Source organism: Protomyctophum bolini, assembly GCF_963924005.1.
Source record: "Protomyctophum bolini genome assembly, chromosome: 13".
NCBI classification, from domain to species: Eukaryota; Metazoa; Chordata; class Actinopteri; order Myctophiformes; family Myctophidae; genus Protomyctophum; species Protomyctophum bolini.
Window position 1 is genome coordinate 16,870,541 of NC_137874.1, and position 26,354 is coordinate 16,896,894.

A 26,354-nucleotide genomic window follows, 5' to 3' on the forward strand; every position below is an offset into this window, starting at 1 on the left:
TACAGAGTAGACAACACGTCGCCGCCCTAAATCCTCCACAGAGAACTAAACGAGAGCAATGCATTTATCTGATGTAGACTTCCAAAGTATTCACATTACGCATCAGTTTTACAGCCGTTGCCTTAGCATTAGCAGTTAGGGACAACCATTCTCAAGATCGACAAGGTGATTATATGAAATCAATGTTCCCGCACACTTAATGGCTATAATAAAAAAGCTTGGCAATAAAAAACTAAAGATGGCTATCTCCATGACTGTCAGGGAGGGAGCGAGAATGAGCCTCTGCTTGTGGCTGATGCTTTGCTGTGGTCTTTGCTCACTTTGTCTTGTTTGAATGCTAGTCATCCAACTGTGCTACTAAGAACAATGCCTATCATGTCAAACGTTGATAACAAGACAAGAACCTTCACATTCTGCGAAAGAGAAAAGTAAACATCAGCTCAGTGAAGGAAAATAGCTCATGGGAGGCTTCACTGTTTAAATGCTGTAAACAGTACACTCGCAATAACAAGACCGACATCCAATTTAGAAATCCAATTAGTATCAAATTGCATCCACAGAACTTACAGCTGCATGTGGACTGTTGAAAGTCCACATGCAGCAAATATAGTGTGAATGAATGAATGAATGAATCTTTATTTTCGTGTCTTGTCATTAAGACCCATCCCTTACGGGATTATAAGACACCAACAACATAAATAAACAATATCACGTTCACTTCTCACACAGAAGCTACACCAAATATTTGGTAAAAACAAAAACAGAACAGAAATAAGCTAAAACATAAAAATAAAAATAAAATACATCACATATAAATTGTCTTTGTCCATATGTCCCAAGCTTTTTCTATATATTCTGCTAATGCAAATATCTTCTGTTCGAAAATCCATCTCAGTCGCTCTGCATCACTTAACCACATCAGATCTCTATTTTTACATCTGTTACTTTTGACGTAGATCATGATACAACGGGCAATAGAAAAGAAAATGGAACTCATTCTCAATATCATTTATATCACTAGTGTGTGTGCTCTACGACTGTGTTTTTGCACTCTACTACAAGGGGGACGGATGCGTCATCTCTCCGTGACCAATCGGTTGAGGAACAGCAGGACAGCCTCCAAGACTGTCCTCTGTTACCGTTGTCCTAATGGTGGGACATCTGAGAGAGCATGTAGAGGGCAAGATGGAAGATATTAAAGTAGGTACGTAGGTGGGGGCTGGACTGAGAGTTAATCTCCGGAGGGGCAGGCAAGAGACCTTGTCCTTTGTCCTGAAACACCACTCCGGAGCTTTCAGCAAAGTCAAGGGCAGAAAGGAAAATGGGTAGAAGGAAATGGAGAGAGGCAACCGTTGAGAGGAGAAGGCAGGAGAGCAGAGGGATAGAAGTACTTACAGGAGAGAAAACAGGAGATTATGGTAACACAGGGTTTATATTTAAACAAGCAAGGGTCCATAAAGAAGGATGAGGAGGAGGAGTTGGATGCTATAGTTGGGACACTAGCTGGAGCACAATGTCATTTTGACTATGCATGCACCTCATAGTACTCTAGCACCTCAAAGGCATTCAAAGCAAAACTTCAGACCCCTCAAAACAAACTGCTCAGGTTACTACTAAACCTCACACCAAGGACTCCTACAACCCCTGCTCATTATGCTAGGGTGGGATGGCTCAGGGTAGAGGACAGAGTACAGCAACTTGTTTGGGTCTAGTATTCAAGATACTCAAGTGACCAGTGCCCATATACCTAATGTTTGACTAATGAGTCACAACACCAGAGCTCCCTCCAAGTTAAAGCCCTGTGAAGCATTGTGGAACTCCACTGATATCATTCCCCCCAGATTCGGCACAAACATGGGGATGAATTCATTCTACTGTTGTAGAATGCCTCACCAACAACCATCACGAAGTGTGTGAGTATACTCATCTTTGAATGTTTTATATTGACTAAGTTAGGTCGTGTCACTGTACATTATGTTCACTTATTCACTCATTCAGAGATCCAGTGCATATTGTATATCTAAGGCCAGCAGCTAAGAATATTGTTTTATCTTTATATTTTCCAATGTATTTGATTCCATCCATCCATGGCTGGCTTTTGACTCTTACTCTTACCTGTATGTCTCCTGTGTTTCATTTTCACTTCTGTCTTTCTGCTATGACACCTATGATCCCCTCTGGGGATCAATAAAGCTTTATCTTATCTGATCTCATCTGAAAAGGGGTAGAGAAACAAACTGAAGGATAGATGTAAGCTGATATTGGGAGAGAACAAAAAGCAATGCAGTGACAGGGTGGGTGAGAGTGTAACTGGAAAAGAGACGAATGAATGTGCTCAAGAAGTACTTTGTACTAACTAAAAAACACTCACTTAAGCCCCTATATATCATAGAAATGTACAAAACGGTGTGAAAATTATTTATCTGTTTTTTAAATATTTTTTTCTCAAAGAATAAGTGAACATTTATCTAAAATAGGGACATCTATAGGGTTAATGGTTACGTGATTCACAAGAAAATAAGACAGTAAGGGAGGGGGGGTGAAACAGTTTCAGTGTACAGTAAATAAAGATGGCCTGTTACAGAACATATGGTTCTTTAAACTGTGCCTCTCAAGAAGCTGAAGAGAGAGGTAAATACTGCATGCAGATAGCCATTTTCTACTGATTATCAGCCTTGGGCACATGGAATTTTATAATGTGCCAATACAGCTTTGATGTACAATCCCCTTTGATGAAAACAAACATAAAAGGATGGAAGAAAAAAAACATACAACTACTGTAGCTTGGGGTTCCATTACCCCAAAGTAATAAGGCTTCTATTGAAGAGGTTGCCAGCACCGCAGAGAATCTGTTGTGACAGTATTACTTTGATTTGACCCATCAATAGCAGGGATATTTTTTGAACTACAAAGGAGAAAGATGAGCGTGACTGTTGCGAATGTGACTTGGGTCACAGATCCGCTCCGTGTCATCACGATCAAGGATGACGATACGGTGATGTAAGTGTAGGGTACTTGATTGTTTATTGTATTACTATTACTACAGTACACACTGTACAGCCGTGTTTGAATTCATTTCTTCAATATAGACTACAGTACACACTACACAGTTGACCAGAGTCATCCAAGGGTTCATTTATTCTAGCACACCTCCTGCTTTCCCCAGCTACACTACTACTATAAACAACCAATCGCAAGCTCACAACATGCTGCTTGTAGATCTGCTGTTTTCGCAGAACATTCATCCCAGAACAGGGATGCTAACCATCCACGTGATACTGTGAATGTATTTATCTCTGAAAGGCGAAGATCACCGCTTCGTTTTGGCCAAGCTCTTAAACCGTAGGCAACAACAACAACAACTTCCCTAGGCCCTTCCCATTTACGCCTAACTGGATTTAATCAAAATAGACTTTTTGCTCTACCAATCCTACCACAATTCAGTGATTCACACACATTATCTCTTGTGATCAAGATGCATCAGTCAGATTTTTCATATTCAATTCCAAATGGCTATGATTGGCTTCCCTAATGTGCGGTAGAGCAGCTGCACTGGACTGTTTTCTCAGTCCTGCTCCTGCCCACTCTTGCTGGAATTCTGACCATTCTTGCCCGCTCCCACAATGATTACATTTCTGACCACAGATACTTCCGATCAACTGCTCCCACCTGCATACAACATTTAGGTGCCATTCATTCCCACATAATCACGCAATAGCACTGCCAAGTTCTGCATAATTCCACAATATTTCCACTGGGCCTCAAAACATTATAAACAGTAACACAATGACAGGGAGAGTAAGAGAGAGAGAGACACACAGAGAAGGCCATTGCAGCACCATGGACAGCGACACAGTGGGCTCAGCTGGGTTTACTGCTTGACAGTACAGATGGATGGCTTATGAACATACCTGTCGGGTATTTTACTCTAATATTGCTTGTCCTGTGCCTTCCTGTTATGTTTTGTTCTGTGTTCCTTTATTCTACATTTATTCTCCTGAAAACATAATTTCAGAGCATACTGTACCTATTTACACGCACATTGACGGTGGGTGCTGCTGGGCCAATAAGGCATAACATGGAATTATACTTTAACATAATTTCACCCACTCTTTTGTACCCGTATTCCTGTGATGTGACAATAAAGTTGATCCTGATTCATTCAAAAAATAAAAAGTGTTGAATGTGCATGAGCTCTGTAGAGATAGTGTCAACTTTAGACTATTATTATCCATAAATCATTATCCATGTAACAGCAAGGTAAAATAAATGAATACAATGAATGTTAGGCAACCACAAGTACTGCACGCTACGCATGCACTTTAGCCAATTGCAGGAAAATACATTGTGTGTAATATAATAATAGTGAATGCATACAAAATACTGAAAGGTTTGAGTAACAAAGGCAATGACAGCAGAATTCACTATAACACATTTTAGTACAATCGACAGAACCATATTCAGCTGCAATGAATTCCATCATTGCTCTCTTACAAATTGATCCATAAAACATTATGATCTACAGTATGGCGCAAGCCTCTGCCTTACAATGGTCACGTGTTTTGTCTTACACACAACATGAGCAAAAATAGCAGATCTGCATGCTTACCTAACCCTAAAGTATAGGGCTTTAAGAATAGGTTAAATTACAATGGAGAGAAACTGGCATAGTCTTAGCTTATTTGCACATTTCTGTTCAACAAAGTCAGCAGAGTATCCAGGTCCACAAAATACATTATAACTTGTTATTTATAACACCATCCTACTACACTGGATTTGTTATAAAGAATACAACGTTTATCCGTCTTCTGTCATTTATCTTTCCACCAATCCCAACAATACACCCTACAGAAAGACATGGCAAATATATTATGGCATATCAGATGTTATGATAAAGTGTAAGACTAGAAGGCTCAAAGAGCCTTTTACTTGACGATTATATTACTTGACAAAGTATGTTTTAGTAATACTATCATATCTAGCTGTCAAGCTATCAAACAGCTTTAACAGAAATCTTTTTTTGACCATGAAGTCACCCACAGGGCAAAAACAAAGCCATATTTTAAAAAATTCAGCCACAAACAACTATAATCTCACAATCACAAACAGTTTCAAATGAACGTGTCCAACTAACTGAGCCAATTCATTTATGCCTATTGTTCCCAGGCCAATTTCAATCATGCACATGTTCATTTTGGCCATTTTCATGTGCCAAGAGTGTGTGCCGGTGGCCTACTAGCTTTGACAAACTTTGGTGTCCAGCATACTGGGGTCTGCGGGAGATGCTGAGGATCACTTATGATCTGCCACAGGTCCCTAAAGCCATCTATCTATCAGGGTGAGTGGCCGCAGCTGGCTGGCTTCAGAGCCTGGAATAACATCAACCCGACATGCATGCACGCGCTTGCATACCCTCACTCTCTGAGTGTATATTTAAACATTTTCTTCTTTTAAACACTGTGGGAAGCTTGTAATAACTGGACCCACACTGAATGGCCGCAGGCTGGTTGTATAGTAGCAGTGGAAATGCAGGATACTGGAACTAAAGTTGTTTCTGCAGAGTGCCGGGGCAGTGTGTGTGCTCAGCTATCTCTGCCAGCCAGAGTGAGGGGAGAACACTCTATGTGTAGCTACTGTACATGCTGAACCAAACACGTGCAGTCGCGCGCAGACACTGTCGATGAACCTGATCTACAAGGTGAGTGGGGAATAGGTGGCACGGGGGGGAGGGGTAAAACTGGTGAATCGTGGATGTCCTTTATCTCTATTGAAGAGCACCCAAACAAGCTGAACTAAGGCGACTTTCACGTTCGCCCAATACTAAGTAAGAACAAAAACACACTGTCAGAGATCTCTGAATTGAACTGGCTGTCTAGTTTAGATAAAGGAATGGGAGGAAATCATATTTTCTATGAATTTCAATTCACGCACATGGTTGGACTGGAAGAGAGCACTGAGGTGAGAAAATGGTCTCTTTTTCATTATTATTTTCTCAAAGATTTTCTTGCTTTATTGGCAAGAATGCAGTGAAGAAAATTGGAAAAATGGGGGGGTACGACGACAGAGAGACAGAATAGGTTGACCAATGTTGGCAATATTCCTATTATTAAAATGAAAAGAACGCCTGCATTATAAGGTACACACTCCTTGATACTCTTTGTATCAATACCAGGGGAGCGATTATTATGCCATCAATCCTTATGAAAATGTCACCGGCTGTTGAACATCAGTTTCAGTAGCGCAATATTATGCTATTCAATGTTTGCAAACCACTGTCTCTAGGTTATTGTCTGGGAAGATCATAGGATTAAGCATACTGTCCGCCAGCAAGTGCAGCCAAGGGTGTTGGACTGTGAAACCACTGCATGATCTAAGATAGGATAAGATAAAATAAGATAAACCGATATTGAACCCTAGGGGGTAATTCTGGTGTCATAATAGCAACAGCAGTACGGTTTGATTTATACTTCGTTGTACACAGGTGTCACACACTGAAAACAGTCAATCTACTGTTTTATGTGTGCAACACTGAAACACAACTAACTGTTGTATAACAGGTAGGAGTAAGAGAGTGAAGACCCAACACAAAATACATTAAAGATAACATAAAATGAAATAAAATACAAAGTTTAGCCAGGTTCTGACTCAAGACATAGCCACTGGGTCTCGAATGAGTAATTATGATGTAACATACAGTATGTAGGCCCTACAGTAGATTCACACTTGGAATCTTAAATATTATCATTGGTCCATTACCAATGAATATATGAATTAATTTACATATTTTACCAATGAACGGGCCTAAGATAAATGGATATAATACTGTATGTTCAGACCATGAATATGAGAATGAATAGGTACAGTATGTACAGTGTCAACAAGCTTCAATAGTGAGAATCTGGGTATTATGTACAGTCTATAAACAGTATGAATAACTGGAAAGGGGTGCGCCGCGGAGTGAAAATGTGCATCTTTCTTGGCCTACTGGCAGTGTGCAAGAGTAATGTGGTGCCGATAACTCCAGCAGTTTGGGAATTGGCTGGCCACACATACAGACACGCACAAAAGGGTGAAAACATAATCTCCCCAGCATTCAGCCTGGAACAGATAAATATATGAACAGTCTATCAACAATGCACAAGAAAGGTAGCATGCAGAGGCTTAAAGTGGCCTACAATGATGCCCTGAGGATAATTCTACTCAAGATCCCTAGATCAGGGTACTCTTAATTTACCTGTGGGTAAAATTAAGAGTTTACATATTGTATACACATAGTACATGCATAAGCTTTCCTTAATGATTATATAGATCTGGTTTCAGAATTTAATTATGATGTATTTTCTCTATTATTATTGGGGGTGAGGAGGGGGGCGGGGCGGGGGTCGCAAGACATGGCCAAAGCATTTCCAGGGGTCCCCAGCCAAAAACGTTGAGAACCACTGCCCTATAGATGGCAGGTCACTGTGGAATCCACACATGAGGCTCTCTCAAGGCACTCTAAGTATGGATTCATGTCTTGCCTGGATGAGTCCTACAATATTATTATTGAAGATATAGTCAATCCTGGGAAGAGCTGTCTGCTTTTATTTTATTTTAATTGTTATTTTTAATATATATCACATTAATAATCAACATCACATTGATTATGTATAGGCTATATATACTCAATGGACCCTGTGTGTCTCGAATAAAGTTTGAATTGAATTGAATGAATATAAATGTGAATAATAAGTCTTTAGTGTTTGCAGGTGTGATGTATAGAATACAAAGAATCAATGGCTTTAACGGAACCTGACATCTGCTTGCCATGCCATGAGCTGGCAAGCAGATGCCAGCTCATGGGTGGCATCTGGCATAATGAGCCATGAGCCCTGAGCCATGATACAAAAAAAACATTATACTATTATAAGTAGGAATAAGTAGGTAATGCATAATATATTATGCAGTAGGTAATTGGCAGATTTAACCACAATAGTCCAGCAATAATAGTATCAATTTTCCATTCTTCGGGGTAAATGCAAATGTTCCAATTAAAGTACTGGCTGTTAAGGCGGACATTTTGACTGCGAGGGTGACACAGACACTCCCATCGCAACCCTCAACATACTCATACCACTCATACACAATTATATTTGATTGCACCTTCAAGAGGCCAGTGCTTAAATGACTTTACATCTTTTCTCATCATGTATCAATCATATTCAGTGCAGATAGTATCTATGGCTATTTTATTTCATCTTTATTTATATGTAGTCCTATTTATGATGCCTTAGTATCTTAGTGCACCTCTCATGCATTTTATTCTCACCAGTGGAGTAAAGTATTGGAGTATTTCCAATTTTCTATACTTTATACTTCTACTCCACTATATCACAGACAAATATTGTACTTTTACTCAACTACAATTATTTGAAAACTGTAGTTACTAATTACTTTGTAGATTTTGATTATTATTGTATACATGCATTGCATTATTGCATGTATTATTGTATTGTATTATTACATGTATACTATATATTTCGGCCATTTGAAAATAGCAGATCTACAAGCTCACAATGCGTCGCAACTCGCTCAGCTATTTTCTAAAGATTGGTATACATTTGTGTTTACATTCTGCATAATTAATACTTTCTGTACTTTAAGCACATTTTTATACCAATGACTTGATTTACTCAAGTACATTTTTTATTCCGGACTCGTACTTGTAACAGAGTATTTCTACAATGCAGAATTGATACTTTTACTTAAGTTAAAAAAAGAAAGAAAAAAACACTGATTCTCACTGCAGTTGCTGCTATATGGCACCTGCATCATTCCCCTCTGGGGCTCAGTGAAGTTTTATCTTATCTTATCAAAGCTACAAAGTGAACTCAGCTGTGAAGCCCAGCTGTTGGACAGCGTTAATGAGATTCCACAGTAATAGGTGCAATTGACTAAGAGCAGCTCATAATCATATTGGAATGGGATTAATGCACACTCTGCTGGTTTCAAAGTCTATTGATTGGGCTGTTTCCAGGGGTCTAGGCAAATAAGCAGCTTTCCCTAATTAAGGAGAATGTTACCTTCTTATCCCCTCAGCTGGAACACCAGGGTGATGACATGGGAAGAGGAGAGAGTTTCATTTGTGGTCCCATTCAATCGCTACGGTACATTCATTGTTTCTATTTATTTTATTTAGTATTGACATGTAAACAACACATCAAATCCAGTTGCAAAATCATGATCTCCCCATTATGTTATTTTTCCTTCTTGCCATTTTGGTAGTGATAACACTAGTCCATATATACCGTATATTATTCTATTATACATTTATCACATGTGACTGTTATTCATAATGTCACTGACAGCGCATTATCTCATCATTAACTGCACGAATCACTCCCACTTTTCACACAGGCATGGACCATCATTATATGGAGGGCGTAACGGAGCCCTTTTTCCCAATTGACACATTAATGATTAATAATGAATTTATTAGTGAATTAACCTCGCACCTCCGTCCCATAGCACACCTGCATCACAGGCCACCGTTATCACCGTTGCCCCACTGGCATGCTTCCTCTAGCTACCGCTGCAACACAACAAAATGTGCCTATACAATTTGGCGCCGTGTGTGTGTGTGTGTGTGTCTCCTAATACACAGCACAGCCGTTGTCGTCTATCTCCGACCGAGCCACACTATTACCACACATCTCTCCATGCAAAACAAAATCTGCACGCTCCCAGAATGAACCTAGCCTACTTTTTTACCGATTTTACCGATGTATTTCACTGTTCAAATATTGTTTTTACATCACTCCAACCCCCTCAGGCCAGGAGGCGGTGTGTGTGTGTGTGTGTGTGTGTGCGCGCGCGCGGACGGGAAACACTCTGCAACGCGTTAAATTTCTACTTCTACTAAAGAAAGAGGCAGCGATGGAGCCATAAGTCCATATCCATACATTCAGGGACATAAATTGCGCAAAATACTTTTAAACATGACGCGGCGACGCCAGAAGGCTGCTCCTCCTAGCTGTTGTGTGCTAACTGCTAAGCTACATTGTCAACACGGCACTGACCAGGGTTGCCACATTGACTGAGAGGGAAACAAGCAAACAGGTCTATGAAAATGTTAACAGGCCAGATCAAGTCAGAAAATCCGCAAATTAATCTAGAATAAGCAACAATATTGCTGACTGTCAAACATCATTTTCATGTCATGGACCACTAATATTCTATATATATATATATATATATATATATATATATATATATATATATTTGCTGTTCATATATTCAGAACGGTTAAGGACCAGTTTAATGAAATTTAGTGACAAAAACGGAAACTATTGTCACAAATGGCAGAAGAGTAGGAGCAGCACTGAAGCCCTTTTCGGTTCCACTGATGAGGCTGTTTCAAAGCTTTTTTGCTCAAACAGAGGAAAGCTCAAAAAATGGATTCTCTGCTCAAAATATAATGTGGGCTCCTTGGTATTAATCATATCTCTATGCAACAGAGACCTGATGAAACATCTCCCCAAAATAAAGAACAATGGCAAGTTCTGCACAACAGCAATTTATGCATCAAAATGTAGATAAAGCGGAGCACAGAAAATAAGAGGGCGGCAGTGCTAGCTTATCACCAAATTAGATCCTTAAGGGGTTCTCCAGTCTAGATGGCCATTAGAGATAAACATAAAACAAGGAATTGCCCCTCCCAGTGTGCTAATAAGCCTTGGATCATGAAACTGTTGTGTTTCACAGATCAGGGTGTAATCTGGAAAGCTTTTTGGGACATACCAGTGGAGTGTTCTGTGCTTTTGGCACCTGACAATAATGCCCACACAAAGACATGTATATGTTGTTTGCCTAAATGACGACAGATGGATACGGTAATTACATTTAACTTATTTAACTATAAAGCTGCAACTTTACAGTTATCGCTTGTGATATCAGTACATCATTTATAACATGGTCGATTATTTTACAATCACTTTAAATTGTAGGCATGAAATGTGTGATGTATTCCAACATTGATTGTTGGGACATTTTCCTGACATAATGAGCTTTAATCATTGCTCAACAGCTCAAAACATACTGTAAACAGATAAATTACAGATACACTGTGACATTGTTGCGACCGAAGGTCGCAGTTAACTATGTGCATTTCCTGTCAGTGTGTGTGTTGGTCGGGGTGAGAGAGCACGTGACATCATCAGGGATGGGCATTTCAATTCTGTATAACATGACATTTGTACTTTGAGATTCCAAGGTTCAGAGATAGTCAATCCACTAAAAAGAGGTGGAGATAGAGACCGGGTTCTGCTTCAAAAAGAGGCTTATTGGATCCACTTCTTAAATACAGAGTTTCCTAAAGGAATGAATGAAGAGCTTTTATTGAATTGCTTTCTGTAATTGAACAGTTTTGAATCTATGATAAAATATGAAAAATGTAATACTGAATATGAAATGTATTATATGAACTGAGTGAATTGATTTCACAAATGAGACCCAGCTGTGATCTGTCGCTTAGCTAGCCTATATATATGTCTACTCTGTGAGACATAACCTAGTTTGAAACGCTGAGGAAGGCCTGCGTGCCGAAACGCGTTCGTTTCTCTAGATGGACTGCTCATGCTGCTTGTGATTTCATGAAATAAAGAAACTCAAACTTCATTAAGAGAGTGAGGATATTCCCCTTTTTCCAATCATCAGGGATGGAGCATGTGACATCACATCACGTGACATCATCAGGGATGGACCACGTGACATCACGTGACATCATCAGGGATGGAGCACGTGACATCACATGACATCATCAGGGATGGAGCATGTGACATCACGTGACATCATCAGGGATGGAGCACGTGACATCACGTGACATCATCCCTGATCCCTGATGTCATCAATATTTGCCAGCAACTCTACATCTGACCTCAAACCTCAAACCCTTAGATCTCCATACATGGAGCTGACCTGTTCTGACATTCCAAATGTTGATCCTTCCCCATCCATCCTTCCTCTTCGATGTCTCCATTTTGACTGATACCAGTCCATTTAGACTCTAGACGGGCCTTCCCCAAAGTTATTAGTGCAGCCACGCCCGGCAGCCGGCAAAAATTAGAGTTCTTAACAGGCCCAAAAATTAAGATATTACCCCAACATGCCAAAGCGCCAGCGCTCGCCCAGCAGTCTGCTGTCACCCAGGCGGATGCGCGCATCGTTCTCGCCCTCAGGCAAATATCTTACTGGTCGTAAGGAATTAATGTTATAGCTACAAACTGCAAGAAAAATGTTTAACCACTTTCAACTTGCCATCCTTTTTTGGGCATTATATTATTAATTAATATTATTTAACCCATTTTGACCTGAGGACGAATCTACAAATGCTTTCTAAATCCTGACAGTTTTCTGAAAAACCTCATGTTTCTGTCAGTGGTTCTCAAAGTTTTTCATGTCAAGGACCCCCAGAATTATATGTAATTGAAACACCAAAAGGGGTTCCCGCTATTTTCACAACGAGGTATAAAACAGGTCTTAACAGTTAAGTGGTTAAATACAGAAGAAACGGTCCGCTTCAAAATGAACAGACGCCTCAAAAAGCATTGTCGCTCCCAAGCAGTAGCTCTGATGGGTTGACCACCCCAATAGGAAGCTGTAGGGCTTCATCCCCCGGGGAGGCCATTACCAACAGCTGAGCGGGAGCCATCGCACTGCTGCTAGAGGACAGAAATGGATCAGCTGGGAGGGAGATCAGAGGACCATATCCCTGGAGGAATTGACCATATTCACGTGGCTTACTTCATACTTGGGGGCTGGGGGATGGCGATAAACTCTGCCTTCCCCCAAGCCCACCCGCTGTGTGAATAAAGTCTGTATGTGGGACACATAGGCCAGTGAGTCTCAAAGTGGGGTTTGAGGACCCCCAGACGTCTTTCCAGGGGGTACCCACAGAAATGAAGAACAGCTGAACCACTTTAACACTATTTTGGACTATTAAAAAAGAAAATGCTAATGTACAAGCTCACAACGTGTTGCGTCTTGACAAACACAATCACAATTCACTCTGGTCCCTAGGCCAGCACAAAATAATGGAAAATAATCTCAGAAGCAACTTAAATGAGACTTGTTTCCATGGCAGCCGTGGCTGAAGACTTCTCCATCCTGCTTGTATGGACAAGGAAAGTCAAGCGCTGCCGCTGAGTGAAGGTTGACTAATGGACGACTAATGGTTAGGCAGCAAATCAGCCCACGGCAACTACCTATAATGAACTAATATGAACAGGTTGAAAAGAATCAGGCTTCAGAAAATCCCATTCCACTAATACATGTCTCCTCTATTTGAGCGACCACATCCAACACGACATGGATGCTGGCAAATACTGCGGTATGGTTATACTGGACCCGCCAAAAGGCACTGTAAACCACTCTATCCTGATGAATAAGCTTAAAGCAATTGGTTTTGATAGCACATCAGTAAACTGGATGCAATCCTACCTGGAGTGGCGAGAACGGATGTTGGAGGTGAACGGAAAACTGACCCCCCTTCCTTGCGTTCCACAAGGAAGCATACTAGGGACTTTACTGTTCCTAATATGTAAACGACATGATATCAGCTTGTGACTGCAATTTGTTTCTGTTTGCGGATGACTCTGCACTACTGGTCCTCAGCTCTGAACTTGGTATATCTGCACCTGGCTCGCTGATCTATACTTTCATTACACCTGGGAAAAACTGAATCCATTCTCTTTGGATCAAATAGTAATCTCAGAAGGCCGATAAAACAAGGTTCCAGACTTCCCAAATCAATTAAATAAATGTTAAATGCCACTAAAATGTGGAACGCCTGCCTTGCCAACAGTCGCTAAGAAATGTGAATCCCTAGACTCCTTCAAAATCACTCTCAAGGAGCAAGTTTATGGGCAGCTGCAATTTGAAACTGACCCCTGTTCGAAACTGGCCCCATCTTTCGTTCTATACTGTTCAAGTATTCCCTTTTTTCTAACTGTGTATTTGATGTTTTTATTTTGCATAGATGTGTATATCTGTATGTCTTTAAATGTTTTGATTAATTGAAAATGGGGGACCCTGATGTAAACAAGTCTTAGTGCTTTTTCTGGTTTCATTCTGTTAGCAGGTTTTGTATTGACCTGTACCTTCTTTGGACTGTACCCATTCTGCAATATGTTAATAAAATGTTTAATCAATCAATCAGTTCTTCCTTTTAACTTGCCATCAACAGAACATGACAGACAACTTCAGTTTAAGTTTAGAAAAGAACACTTGAATCCATTAGGCACTACTGTATATGAAAGTGAAAATATCCAGTGTAGAGTACCGCTCTCTACTTGTAGGCCTACTGCACGTCTCCCCAAGGATTCAACTACTTCAAGTGCTTGCAAAGTTTCTTAGTGAGTGGAAAGTGGATCCAGGGTTTACCTCTAGGTCATGGCTATTTGAAACACTTTTCAGGGAATTACAATCAATCCCGGAGATGTCCTGGGGGTTCCAGTCTCTCGATTTGTTCTGTCCAGGACCGAGTTTAAACCTGTTTTATACTACAGTTACTGTAGTTCCCTGCACATGGCAAATCGATCAGCTGAGATGCATTCTAATGAGTGCCGATATCTTTCGATAACGATAACAGCGCTAGTCCCAACCTTAACTTTCATCATCATCATTTTTCGACCGTGGTCGAGATCATGGATTTCACAATGCTATGTCAGACTTTCCGGTCCTTCATTGCCATCCCCAGTTCCTGCTTACTGATGCATGTGTCCCTAGCGATGACATCAGGGAACGACAGTTTTCTACCTCTGGTCTGCTTTGAGGCAGGAGAATAAGGAAACATATAACCTCATTGTCAGCTCTGTAGCAGTGGCCGGCAAACTGTGTTCTTCTAGATCGGACTAGTGAAGAAACACGGGGAAGGTTGCCGTATATTAGATTAGTCGATGGGTGGCTCTTCCAAGACAGATTTTGCGCTCTCATTAGAAGGCGGGTGTAAGTGCCATCCAACCGTTTCTCTAGTTTCTTTGAAAGTGTCCATGTCTCGGAGCCATAGAGTAGAATCGGCTCAACGGTCGATCTAAATATTTTTACTTTTAACATCTTACTAAACTGGGATGAACAGATCTTATGCATATCATTGCAGGCTGACCAGGCCATACCCTTCCTAGTTTGAAAGTCCTTTTGGGAAGAAGATATATATGAACCCAATTACTTGTAGACCTTAACTTTACTGTAACCTAGCAACAGCTGGCAGCCATGGTTAGTAACAAAGTAGATTTCTAACCATAAAAATCAATAATGAAACATGCATAACAGCAATAATACTGTAAACTTGAGGTCATGCTATACAGTCCAATATTGGCACTGGGGTGCTGATATTGACAGCACACCAGGGGTAATATCTCACGTTATAGCACAACCTGGAGAGCATTATTATTTATTCTTTAAAGATTTGTTTTAGGCTTTTCTGCCTTTATTGATAGTATCAAGTGAAGACGGACAGGAAAGATGGAGGAAGAGAAGGGGAAAGATTTCTTTCTTTTATTAATGCAGTGCGTTCTATTTCAGCATGCTAACTTTCTATTTTCTATTAGCTTGGCATGCCCACCGATGGCAGGTTTTCTGAACTGTCCATTCCACAGCCCCTGTGAGACCCACAATAAGTAGACAGATATGGTAGCTACCATCTGATAATGAACATTGCATTAGAGAGAACCAATTGAAAATGGGTGAAATGGTTCTTTAAGACTTTAAGTAATGTAAACCTGCTATAGTGAGTAAACTGCAGTTTATACAACATGCTTGTGTCCGCGTTAGCAGCCCTGCTAGTTCTGTCAGTAAATATAAAATATATAATATCAATCAGGCTTAAGAAAACAGTAGAATCTTTGGAAAAAGCAGGATACAGTGTTGCTCTCACAGTCCTGTGTGGGCAGCGGTAGTGGATTGCAGTACAAGATTAACACCACAACACTGGGGAAATTAACCTCCACACAGCACATCTCATTCTCACCTCAATCAGCTGAGGGGAGCGGACGTCCCCCCCAAAAAACATGCTTTGGTGCACAAATATTACCCACTGTCATTATAATTACAACAAAATCCCCCAATGTAGCTCCTTTTGTAGCCATTGCCACAACAGAAATGATGTTATTGGTTATGTAGCCTCCATCTGACGTTACTGCACACTGTAAGCTCAAATCCTGACACAGCCATCTCCCCTAGGTCTTCCCATTCAATATCCCTCCCAGCTTCCCTTCAGTAAAGAATAGATAAATACAGTACAGGAATGGACTGCCCTCTCTCCTTTTCACAAAACTGACAACACGGGTGGCAGGTAATCTTTTCAGCAAGGCCAGGACAATGATGTGTTCTCTATCAGAATGTTACATTTAGCCAATAGCCATATAAATAAATAAATAAATAAATAAGGAGCCTATCAATGGGACCTCTCCTCACTTATCTCCTTACAGACAGGTCAGTCACATTCTTGTCATATTAACATTTCAATTCCCAGATCCCTGTTGTACCACCAAGAAAAGAGGAGAAAATAGGACAATGCCACAACACCTCTGGGTTTAAAATGCAATTCATTATGAATGCAAGCATTTTGCCTGATTAAGTAAAGCATGGAGTGATTTGAATGCAGAAATACACACCAATGTTTGCCTTCCTTCGGTCTTAAGTTAAAGATAAGCTAAATGTATTCAGTGATGTGGAGCATGTACAGCACTGCTATCTCAGCTTTGGACAAACGTACACAATCTGAAATGCATGCATGCATGCTCGCACTCGCACACACACACACACACACACACACACACACACACACACACACACACACACACACACACACACACACACAGTGTTCTTAGCATTAATTCTGTCATTCAATGTGCCTGTGCAACATTTACATCTATCCTATTATACTAATTAATGAGATCAATTACACTAAAGCTGGTTTATTTTTCCATGTACTATTACGTTGTAATGATGATTAGAGAACAGGTAATGATGGGTAATAAGCAGAGCAATAAATCCACCAGGGTCACTCAATGTCAAAGAGCGTGGCATGAATGAATGAGATGAAAGGATGCAGATAGAGGAAGTGCGAGAAGGTGATGATTAAGATGACTGGAAGCCCCAGAAAATGAGTAATGTAATGAATTGTGGAGAAGAAAAACGACACTAGTAAAAGTTGGGCACAGCAGGGAAACATGTAAATGACAATGTTGCCAAGAGAGAAATAAGTTACCTGAAGGAGAGACTAGTTTCCAGCTCACTGAAGGCTCTGGTTTACCATTGGCTTGGCACATCAGGGTGACATTGGAGCCTTCATTGACAACAATGTCTTTTGACAAGTTGATTATTTTGGGTGGCACTGTGAAAGAAAAAAAAACATATGTCAGGTGTTTGGACGGTACATAGCAAAACAGAACCACTTGCCTCTCAGTCCCACAATAGCAACATGGAAAATGTTATATATATACACAAAGCCACTGAAAAGGCTGCTCCAAGGTGAAGGTTGGGCATATGTGGGTCCGATGTCCCGTTAGTCCGACATACATGGCCGGTTAACCGCTCACTTACGCGTGCGGTTAAGGTTAGGTTTGGAGTAGGGTTAGTAATGTCGTATTATTGGGACGTTGGACTAAAGCCCAAACACCAAAGGGTCGGACACGGGTCGGGACAAAACTGTTTTTAAGGTAGACCACGCCGATGCAACTCAATGAGTTGCATTGTTGCACCAGAGGGAGTGCAACAAACCATGTACAACCCAGATTCGGCACAAACAAGGGACTAAATTATTTTCGCTCCTATGCCACCAAAATGTGGAACGCCCTACCAACAGTCATTAAGACATGTGAATCCCTTGAATCCTTCAAAACCGCTCTCAAAGGGCACCTACGGACGGCTGCAATTCGAAACTGGCCCCTGTAAAATCTGAATCCCCCCCCACTGCCCCCCCTCACTGTATATGTTTATTTTTCATTTTTGCTTCCTTTATGATGAATTCCTGTTCTGTTCTTTAACTATATAGAAGTGTCTATTTGTACGTCTCTAAATGTTTTGATGAATTGAACAAGGTGGACCCTGTTGTAAACAAGTGTAATGCTTAATTGGGTCGTCCACTCACAGTTAACAGTCTTTGTATTGAGTTTGTGCTTGAAATGTACTGTAAATAAAAAAAACTTGTGTGAGCGTGTAGATTGGCTATCTTTGGCCATTCTGTGAGGGGGAAAAAGCTGTCCAAGTACAGAGCAAACTCAGGTCCACTTAAAAGAATTGCCTTGCTGTGCTTTGTCTTGCAGATCCAGGCCATGCCACAAGGAGAAGAGACTATAAGGGCCTGCCATATCTTGTGCCACCCCTTACCCTTTATCCTTAAACTTATGGAGGGAGGAGGGCTTGTACAGCACAGTAAGTACAGTAGGCCTATAGTACAGCACCACTCAGTTCAGACGGGTCGGATTTTTGAGGGGCTCCTATATACAGCTTTTGGGGAAATTCACGCCATCTTGTCCCCACTGCACGTCTCATATTTGCCATCGACAATGAAAGGAGAAATTAGGTCAAATGTCTGCCAAATAGGACGTAAATTTGTGGCAACACAAACATTAAATGCCATTGACAATGAAGGGAAATATAAAGGGCATCTGGGCATATGTACAAGCAAATCGGCTAACCAATCACATAAGTTCACTTGTTCACTTCACACGGGTGTGATTTCTTTTAAATAAATGAAGCACTGTGGAGCAGAGCCGTGTGTGTGGACTTTCTACGTAAAAAGTAACAAAAACTTTTGGCTAAAAGTCTCAAATGAAGCATATAATCAACCAATAGAAAGTTAAATGGAAAAAAAATGCATTTAAAATGGTGTGAAATTGTTAACTGTTCCTGGCCTTTCAAAAGAGTGTGCCTCTCTAATGTGTTTAGGTAAGGTGTTCCCCAATTTTGGAGCATAACAAAGCAGCATCTGCAACAACAACACAAGTGGGTAGGGTTCTGCATATCGAGCAAACCGGCAGAGGATCTAAAGGCTTGGGAAGGAACACAAAACAACAGGGAGTCTGTGATGTAGGCTGGCCTTAACCCATTGAGAGCTTTATAAACAAGTAGAATGGCTTTAAAATAGACTCTGGAAGACGCGGGGAGCCAGAGTGTAGTCTAGCTAAGACCGAAGTGATGTGTTCTCTCTCTTTTTGTTTTCGTTAGCAGTCTAGCAGCAGAGTTTGCTGTAACCTTTCAATGAACTTTTTTAGGAAGATCCGGAAAAGTGCTTTGCAGCAGTCCAACCTACTGGAGATAAAAGCATGAATTAGGCCTATAGTTTTTCAGCACCTTGCTGAGTAAGGAATGACTGCAATATTTTTTGATAAAGGAATGGTGTTTCGATTACCGACTTTAAAACTCATATCAGTCTAAAATAAGCTTGTTACTTGGTTTGATCGAGGGAGTTAGGTTGTCAATTAAAGAGCTTAATTAATGAACCCATTTTTTTTGCTTTGGGGCAAAGGAATAGGATTTCTGTCTACATTAATTTGAGAACATGATACTCTAAATCATCCCGTCCAATTCTAAGAAAATATCCTGTGTTAGACGGCCCCCCGCTGTCCAGTCGCTAGACGTGTTAGATTGAATCAAGCCTCCCGTTGTTGTTGATAGCCTTTAGAGTGTTTTGGCTACATTTAGCTGCTCCAGCCACATCCGGTATAACTTCCGGTCCGTCGGTAAAAGTGCTCCGTTGCTATAAATCGATTGGGCGCTATGATTTAATGGATTAAATAACCCTGGGCAATCTGAGTGTTAATGGCATTTAATGTTTGTGTTAGTGACAAAACTCTTCAATCTACTATCAGTAATTGAGAAATCAAACCCAGGAACGAGGTCTGGGTGCCGGCCCGGTTCCGGTGAGCCGCCCCACGTCCGAAACGGCCGAGAAATGACAGAGTTACCGTGTGGGGGTCCCCAGGGGGTCCCTGTACTGTACTGTACTGTACTGTACTGTACTGTACTGTACTGTACTGTACTGTACTGTACTGTACTGTACTGTACTGTACTGTCACACAGAAAATCATACAGTTAATATGTGTGTGTTAGGCTACGCAACAGTGACACTGTGCTCGGATACAGGGACACAGCCAGAGACACACAAAGCTCCGTATAGGAGTGGTTGCACTCAAAAACTAAAAACTAAAGATTCAACTAACTCCAAATCTGATTAGTTAGTTAGTTAGATATCTGGTGTTTAGGGGATCAACATCCTACTAAGAGACATCAAGTGCACAGTAATGGAATTGCAATATAGAGGAAACAAATGCCCTCAAATAAGTAGTTTTTCTTATTTCAGAGCTAAACCTTTTCCCATGAATAATTCATTGGATGTCAGCTTAATCCCCATTTTCCTTTCTTGAATGACAAAATACAGAGAGCATGTCAGTGTTGAATCTTTTTAGTTGTGGTTCAACAGGCCAACTATAACTCTCCAATGTTTGTGTAGTTAAAACAAAGGGGTTTTCACTAATCAATTCAGTACAAGCTGCCAAAATGCAGAATATTTGAAGTTGCTGTTCCATCACAATTATGATACAAGGACCGTGCAAACAAGGTCCATTTCTTTTCATAATCCTTGTTTGTTCATGTGATTAGATGGAAAGTGGCTTATATTTGCATGCATGCATCCATTGCAAAACCACAACTAGAACTAGAAAATTGTCAGCTAAGTAGCCAGCATGAGGAAATATTATGCATACAGTAGGAACAAGGAGGAAGAATGTCATGATTCAATAGTTTGGCTGGAGAAAGTAAACAGAAAACTAATATCCTCTTTGGCCTGAGCCAGTACACTGAGCACATGACCCCAAGTTCTATACCTCCAGTAGGCTAAACAGAAGTTTTTGTATTATTTCCAGTGAACACAACACAAAAAGGTATATTGATGACAAAGTTCAATGTTAAATGTTAGCAGGGGCGCAAATTATGGGAGACGGGGGATGTGTCCGTCACATTGTGTCCCCCCGACTGCCCAGAGTAACCACTTATTGTTTCATCGCCGTTTAATCGAATTCTCGCTCTTGTCCCACCTCTGAAACAATGTATCTGGTTCCCGCTAGGCCAGATCCGGCTAGATTCGGCTATTTCCGTATCCGGAGATTTTGATCTACATCCGGGTCAAATGTTATTGACGTCGCCCCCGAAAGGAGAATGGAGTACTGTATAGTGGATTATGTTTTTCACCCAGCATTACAAGAGAAGAGATCCTCCCGTACACAGTGGTCGAACCTGTTTTTTGGACATCTTATAACACACGGTGGCCCACCACACATCCGCAGATGATCGATAATACGATAAGAGCCTAAATTAATTTAATCCTGGGCTAGCCTGGCAGTGAATGTTAACTGCCCTAAAAATAAAAGATCGGCTTCCCATACTAGTTTTTATTTTTGGTAGAACATAAATATCTTTGAAAGATGAACCAATACGAATCAGAAACCTTTTTTTTTTTTTTTTTTTTACATATTGTTGTGACTTGCGACTACATCAATATGCAGACCCCTTGATTGATGTATGTACTAGGTACGTATTGGTTGATTCCTGTCTCCTGATTATAAAGTTGCAAATCAGTTGACTGTAGCTTTGCTGTTACTATTGACTGAGCTGCTGTGGAAGTTTGATCTAAGTCGTCGAAATAATAATGATAGCAATAGATCTTGTTTCGTGTTGAACTTTTTTATGAGAGCACTGCAGAGTAACAAACAACGCATGCAATCACAATTTACAGCGTACCACTAAATCTAAAATCTAAAGTTTGGAAGAGGTTTGTATGTGGAATATAAAAATTGAAAATTGGACAAACTTCTGGCCATTTGTAGAGCCGTGATTACGCGACAGCACGGTAGCATGACAAAACTACAGTATGTAGGGAGGATTCTATGGATGCTGGAACAGCACATACAAGCAACAAAACACTTTTTCCAGCCACAACTTGGCAAGGTCTACTGTATTCATGGCATCTATGGCCCTTTTTGTAGTTGTTTTTGTGTGTTGGCTTTTGTGACACGGTGAAAATGTTAGTTTAGAAAGTAAAGAAGAGAAACCCATGGGATATTCAAAAGTATGTTTGCTGAAACTGCATCTCTGCAGTAAATCCCCAACAACCACTCCCGCTCAACACAAGCTAAATTATACAATGTATTGCCAAACTTGTCAATTGCCAAAAAGAACTGATCTATAAGCTCACAATGCCTGTTAGCTTGTACATCTGTTATTTTTGGCAAGAGACATCTGTCTGCTTTTGAATGAAATTAATTTCTCACTAGACTTGTTCTGCGACCTCTGGTACTACACGGTTTACTGTCAATTTGTCTGGTGACTACCGGTATGCACTGAAGTGGATAGTGCATTGGATACGGTTTACTGATCTGAACACAATTTTCTTTTGCCAGTATTCATATTTTATAGAACTGGCTCATTTAAATGTTATAGTGGAAATACTAGAAATGTACAGTTGATGTCTTATAAGGGAGAGATGAACAGTATTCAATGAAGTGTTTTAATCGCAAGTGCGGAATCGCCTTTGAGTAAATGGTCACGCTCCCCATACTCCTACTAGTAGTAGGGGAATCGGGGATAAAATTGTTCCATCACATCTGTATATTACTGTTTATTACTGTATATGCCTGCTAAACTTGATGTTTACGGGCAAATCTAGTGCCCATAATTGCCCGTTAACTCCTCTTTTCACGCAGTGGGAGGGGCCCAAAGTTCACTTAAGGCTCATACATAGTCTGGATTTTCGGTGGTTAGGTGACCACCGAACTACAACATGACGTCACGAGCCGCGGTGAAGAGCAAACCACCGCCACCGCTCCAGCCCTTCTCTCTGTTTTTACTCACCACCGCTCCGGTGGTCACCTCACCACCGAAAATCCAGACTATGAATGAGCCTTTAGCCGACTCAGCCCCGTTCGAGTTGCAACCCTTACCCGATAGGCACAGAATAGTAAATCATGTTCTGGCGAGAGCGTTTACCTTCGACTGCACTCACGTGTGTGTGACTGTGTGTGTGTTTGTCTACTCTGGACCTTGACATATTGATGACCAAGTCGATATTGAAGTTATAACTGTTAACTGCCCGTGAACATATTTTAATCACTGCCCTAGGGGCCCAAGACCCTTGTGTCAGAGATGTTGTTTTCAGTCTACCGAGGGAATAGTGGGGAATAGTATAGTCAAAGCTCACATCAGAACCCTAGAGACAGCTGGCGAGTGGGAGCTTATAAATTAATTTAATCCTGGGCTTCAGTGGGCTAGCCTGGCAGTTAATATAATGTAATGATATCTTTGTACAGGTGTTGTTCGGCTTCCTTCACACAATGCAGCAGTGATTTCGAGAAAATAAGGAAGTTTGTCGGGCCGTAAACCAGGAAGTGAGTGGCTGCACGCGCAGCAAAACAGGTCCGGGAGGGGCTAAGCAAGGCTTTGCCTAGCAACAGCCACTGTCAAATTGATTGATCAGGTTGGCAGATTACACAGAAACAAGCTCACATCAGAATCCTAGAGACAGATGCTGGTACTGACACAAACGGCAGACCGTGGCTTTGGTATTTTAGTTTTGGTCCAAAGTGCAGAATTGTTATGAGTTCATTGCATAGCTGAAGGGAGGCTGAAATAGGTGGCCAACTGGTCATACTACAAGATTTCCCTACCTTCTGGAATTGTTTGGAAACTATGGTGGTTTCTAAATTACCTTATTTCAAAGCATAAGGGTCACACATCCCATTAGCCTTTAGCTAAAAATCAATGTCAACGCCAAGGTGCTGTGGACTAAATGTCACCCTAGGTGGAGGTGCAATAGGTAATGTAGATGTAACATACATGACAGGTACAACCCTAATCAAACATGCTGTTTTCACCAACCTATGACTTTTCATTTACCATCTAATCTAGGTTTTTACCATAGGTCAGTGGCTTACATACTGTAGGTGACATTATGGTTTCCATGTGCAGCACGACGCAGTGAAATTAATTAATGTTTGACTTGGTTGATGGTACTGTAAATCAGTGGTTCAAAACTAAAATATTTACTTGGAGACCCCATTCTACAAGATCACAACGTATTTTATTTATTTGTACTATGTTTTGACAATAATGACATAACCAAAATAGGGATGCCAGGCAGAACGCAGATGAAAGCAACTTATGATTGTGTGCAACATGTTTACATTTTTGGACTACCTCCAAACAGACATGGCCTCACGACCCCTCAAGGGCCCCAGGTTGGGAAACGCATGGTGTAAAACGAACAAAACGAACGTGCCAAGCAGATGGGCAGATTTTACTCTGAAAAAGAAAACAGCAATCCTGTTTTATATCATTAAAAAGGACCTTAAGACGCCTATACAAGTCCTTAGCACCCCATGTTTTTTATTGGGAGGACGTGTATACACGTATTTTAGCACAAAGGTGTTAACACACAGGCAAAGTATATAGGCACGGAGGAATTGTTCACACTGGCAGTGACAAAAAAGTTGATATAAAGCTATAAAGTGACCAATTTGCTCATTGACGTCAATGATGACGGCGACGAGAAAAATATAAAGGAAAATGTAAAGCCTGGGCTTAGAAAGGCCACAAAACGGACTGACGGAAATAATTACAAGCAATTGTGTGAAGAGAAGAGAAAAAGTGAGTGGAAATGGTTAAAAAAAAGGTTTCGTAGCTGTTGAAGGCAGCTCAATTTGGATTGCAGGTTTGTAGATTTTGTAGCAGCTACAAATGTTGGATGTTGCTTTGTATCTTCATGACACTGGCTTCCATTAAAAATGAATGTTAAGACTGAAGCATTGAATCTGCCAATGTGATTATTAACACATTCAGACCGTAAGACACGTCATAACTAATCCAACCGACTGATTGCGACGACGTGTGATTGGCCTATCCTTCTGCAATGCACTCCTTGCTTTTGGCGCATGCGCGCTGCCATTCACTTCCCTGTTTACGGATCAGAAAGAAAGGCTCGCCGTGCATAATCTCCGTGGTTTTGACCAGATGGCTATACTTCTGTCTTCATTTCTGACTTCAACATGCCTCTCGCCCAGAATATTAACGCTTCTAGAGCCCCCGGCTTTCAGAGTAAAAGCTGCCATATCTGCCTGGCACCCCGAGCTTCTATTTTGAAAGAAATCCCAGTGCTGATTGTGTTAAGCGTCTGTACTCAGTGGTCTAATGGTGATTTTTTCCCCCAGTACCACGGCATGTCACGTGCACGCACGTGCACGCATCTCTTCTTTGATGGAGGAGACATTCTTGTTGCATGGAGAACACCACAGAAGCAGTAGACTACTGGACTCTGGAGCCATACTGCTAGCTGTGTTGCTTACCGTGTATGAGAATGTGCGCTCAGGTAACAGTTAAAGCTGTTGTTATGCAAAGTAGTAGCCATTTCATTTGGGCACAGTACTTGACACGGTGTGAAAATAGGGGGGAGGGGGGGTCGTATTCTTGACAACAAACTGACAGATTTGGCAACAAGGGTAATCAAAAAAGTAAACCAAAGAAAAAGATTGCTGGGCAGAATTTCCTCATTTGTCAACAAAAGTCCTCTCAAGACTCTAGCGGGAGCCCTAATTCAGCCCTATACTTTGACTATGCTTGCACCTCTTGGTTCTCAAACATCCCTATGACACCAAGCTACTGTATAAACCTCCCAAAACAAACTAATTTGTCTGGGGCCCATGACCCATCTTTTTGCAATCCATTTTGATAGTCTAGGGTGGCTCCGGGTAGAAAACAGAGTTAAGCAATTGAAATTGGGACTGACATTATTATTCTTTTTTAATCAATATCAGATAAAACTTTTAAGATGTTATATTATGCACATGCCATGGTCACATAACCATTATATGTTGAGTGCATGCTTTGATGGTTACAGTTTTATAATCAGTTTTGATGAGTAAACCTTTGTGGAGATCTTCTCAGTGCCATTCAGGATGGAAAATGAAATCCAATTGGATTTGGGGAGAAGTAGTTTCATAAGGGGCTGGTATGAAGTACTTGATATAAAGAGAACATGTTCAGTTCACTAGTCTACACTCTACTCTACACCTGCCTTCATTTCATCTGATTGTCTGTCTGGCAGGCACTTAACAAGTGATCGTTAACTTTGTCTGTTAGAGAGAGGGGCAGAAAAGAGTGGCTTTGCTCAACTTGATTTATACTTATATTCTCCACTCTGATGAAGGTACATGTTCGATATATCATGCAGCCTTACTTATTAGCCTATATTTTAACTATTAATCGATTTTCGATTATGAAATATTAAAATTGATTTCGGAGACTACGATGATTAATCGGAAAATCGA

At 40.8% G+C, this 26,354-nt stretch overlaps 1 protein-coding gene across 2 annotated transcripts in view; it reads right to left on the reverse strand.

The window, feature by feature from the left end:
- ntm (neurotrimin) overlaps positions 1-26,354 on the reverse strand; it is a 361,645-nt gene that overhangs the window by 13,801 nt on the left and 321,490 nt on the right. For both annotated transcript variants that reach the window (XM_080780135.1, XM_080780134.1), the window contains one exon: positions 17,246-17,371. In XM_080780135.1, the coding sequence (XP_080636261.1) occupies positions 17,246-17,371 (126 nt within the window). The remainder of the gene's footprint in view (positions 1-17,245; positions 17,372-26,354) is intronic.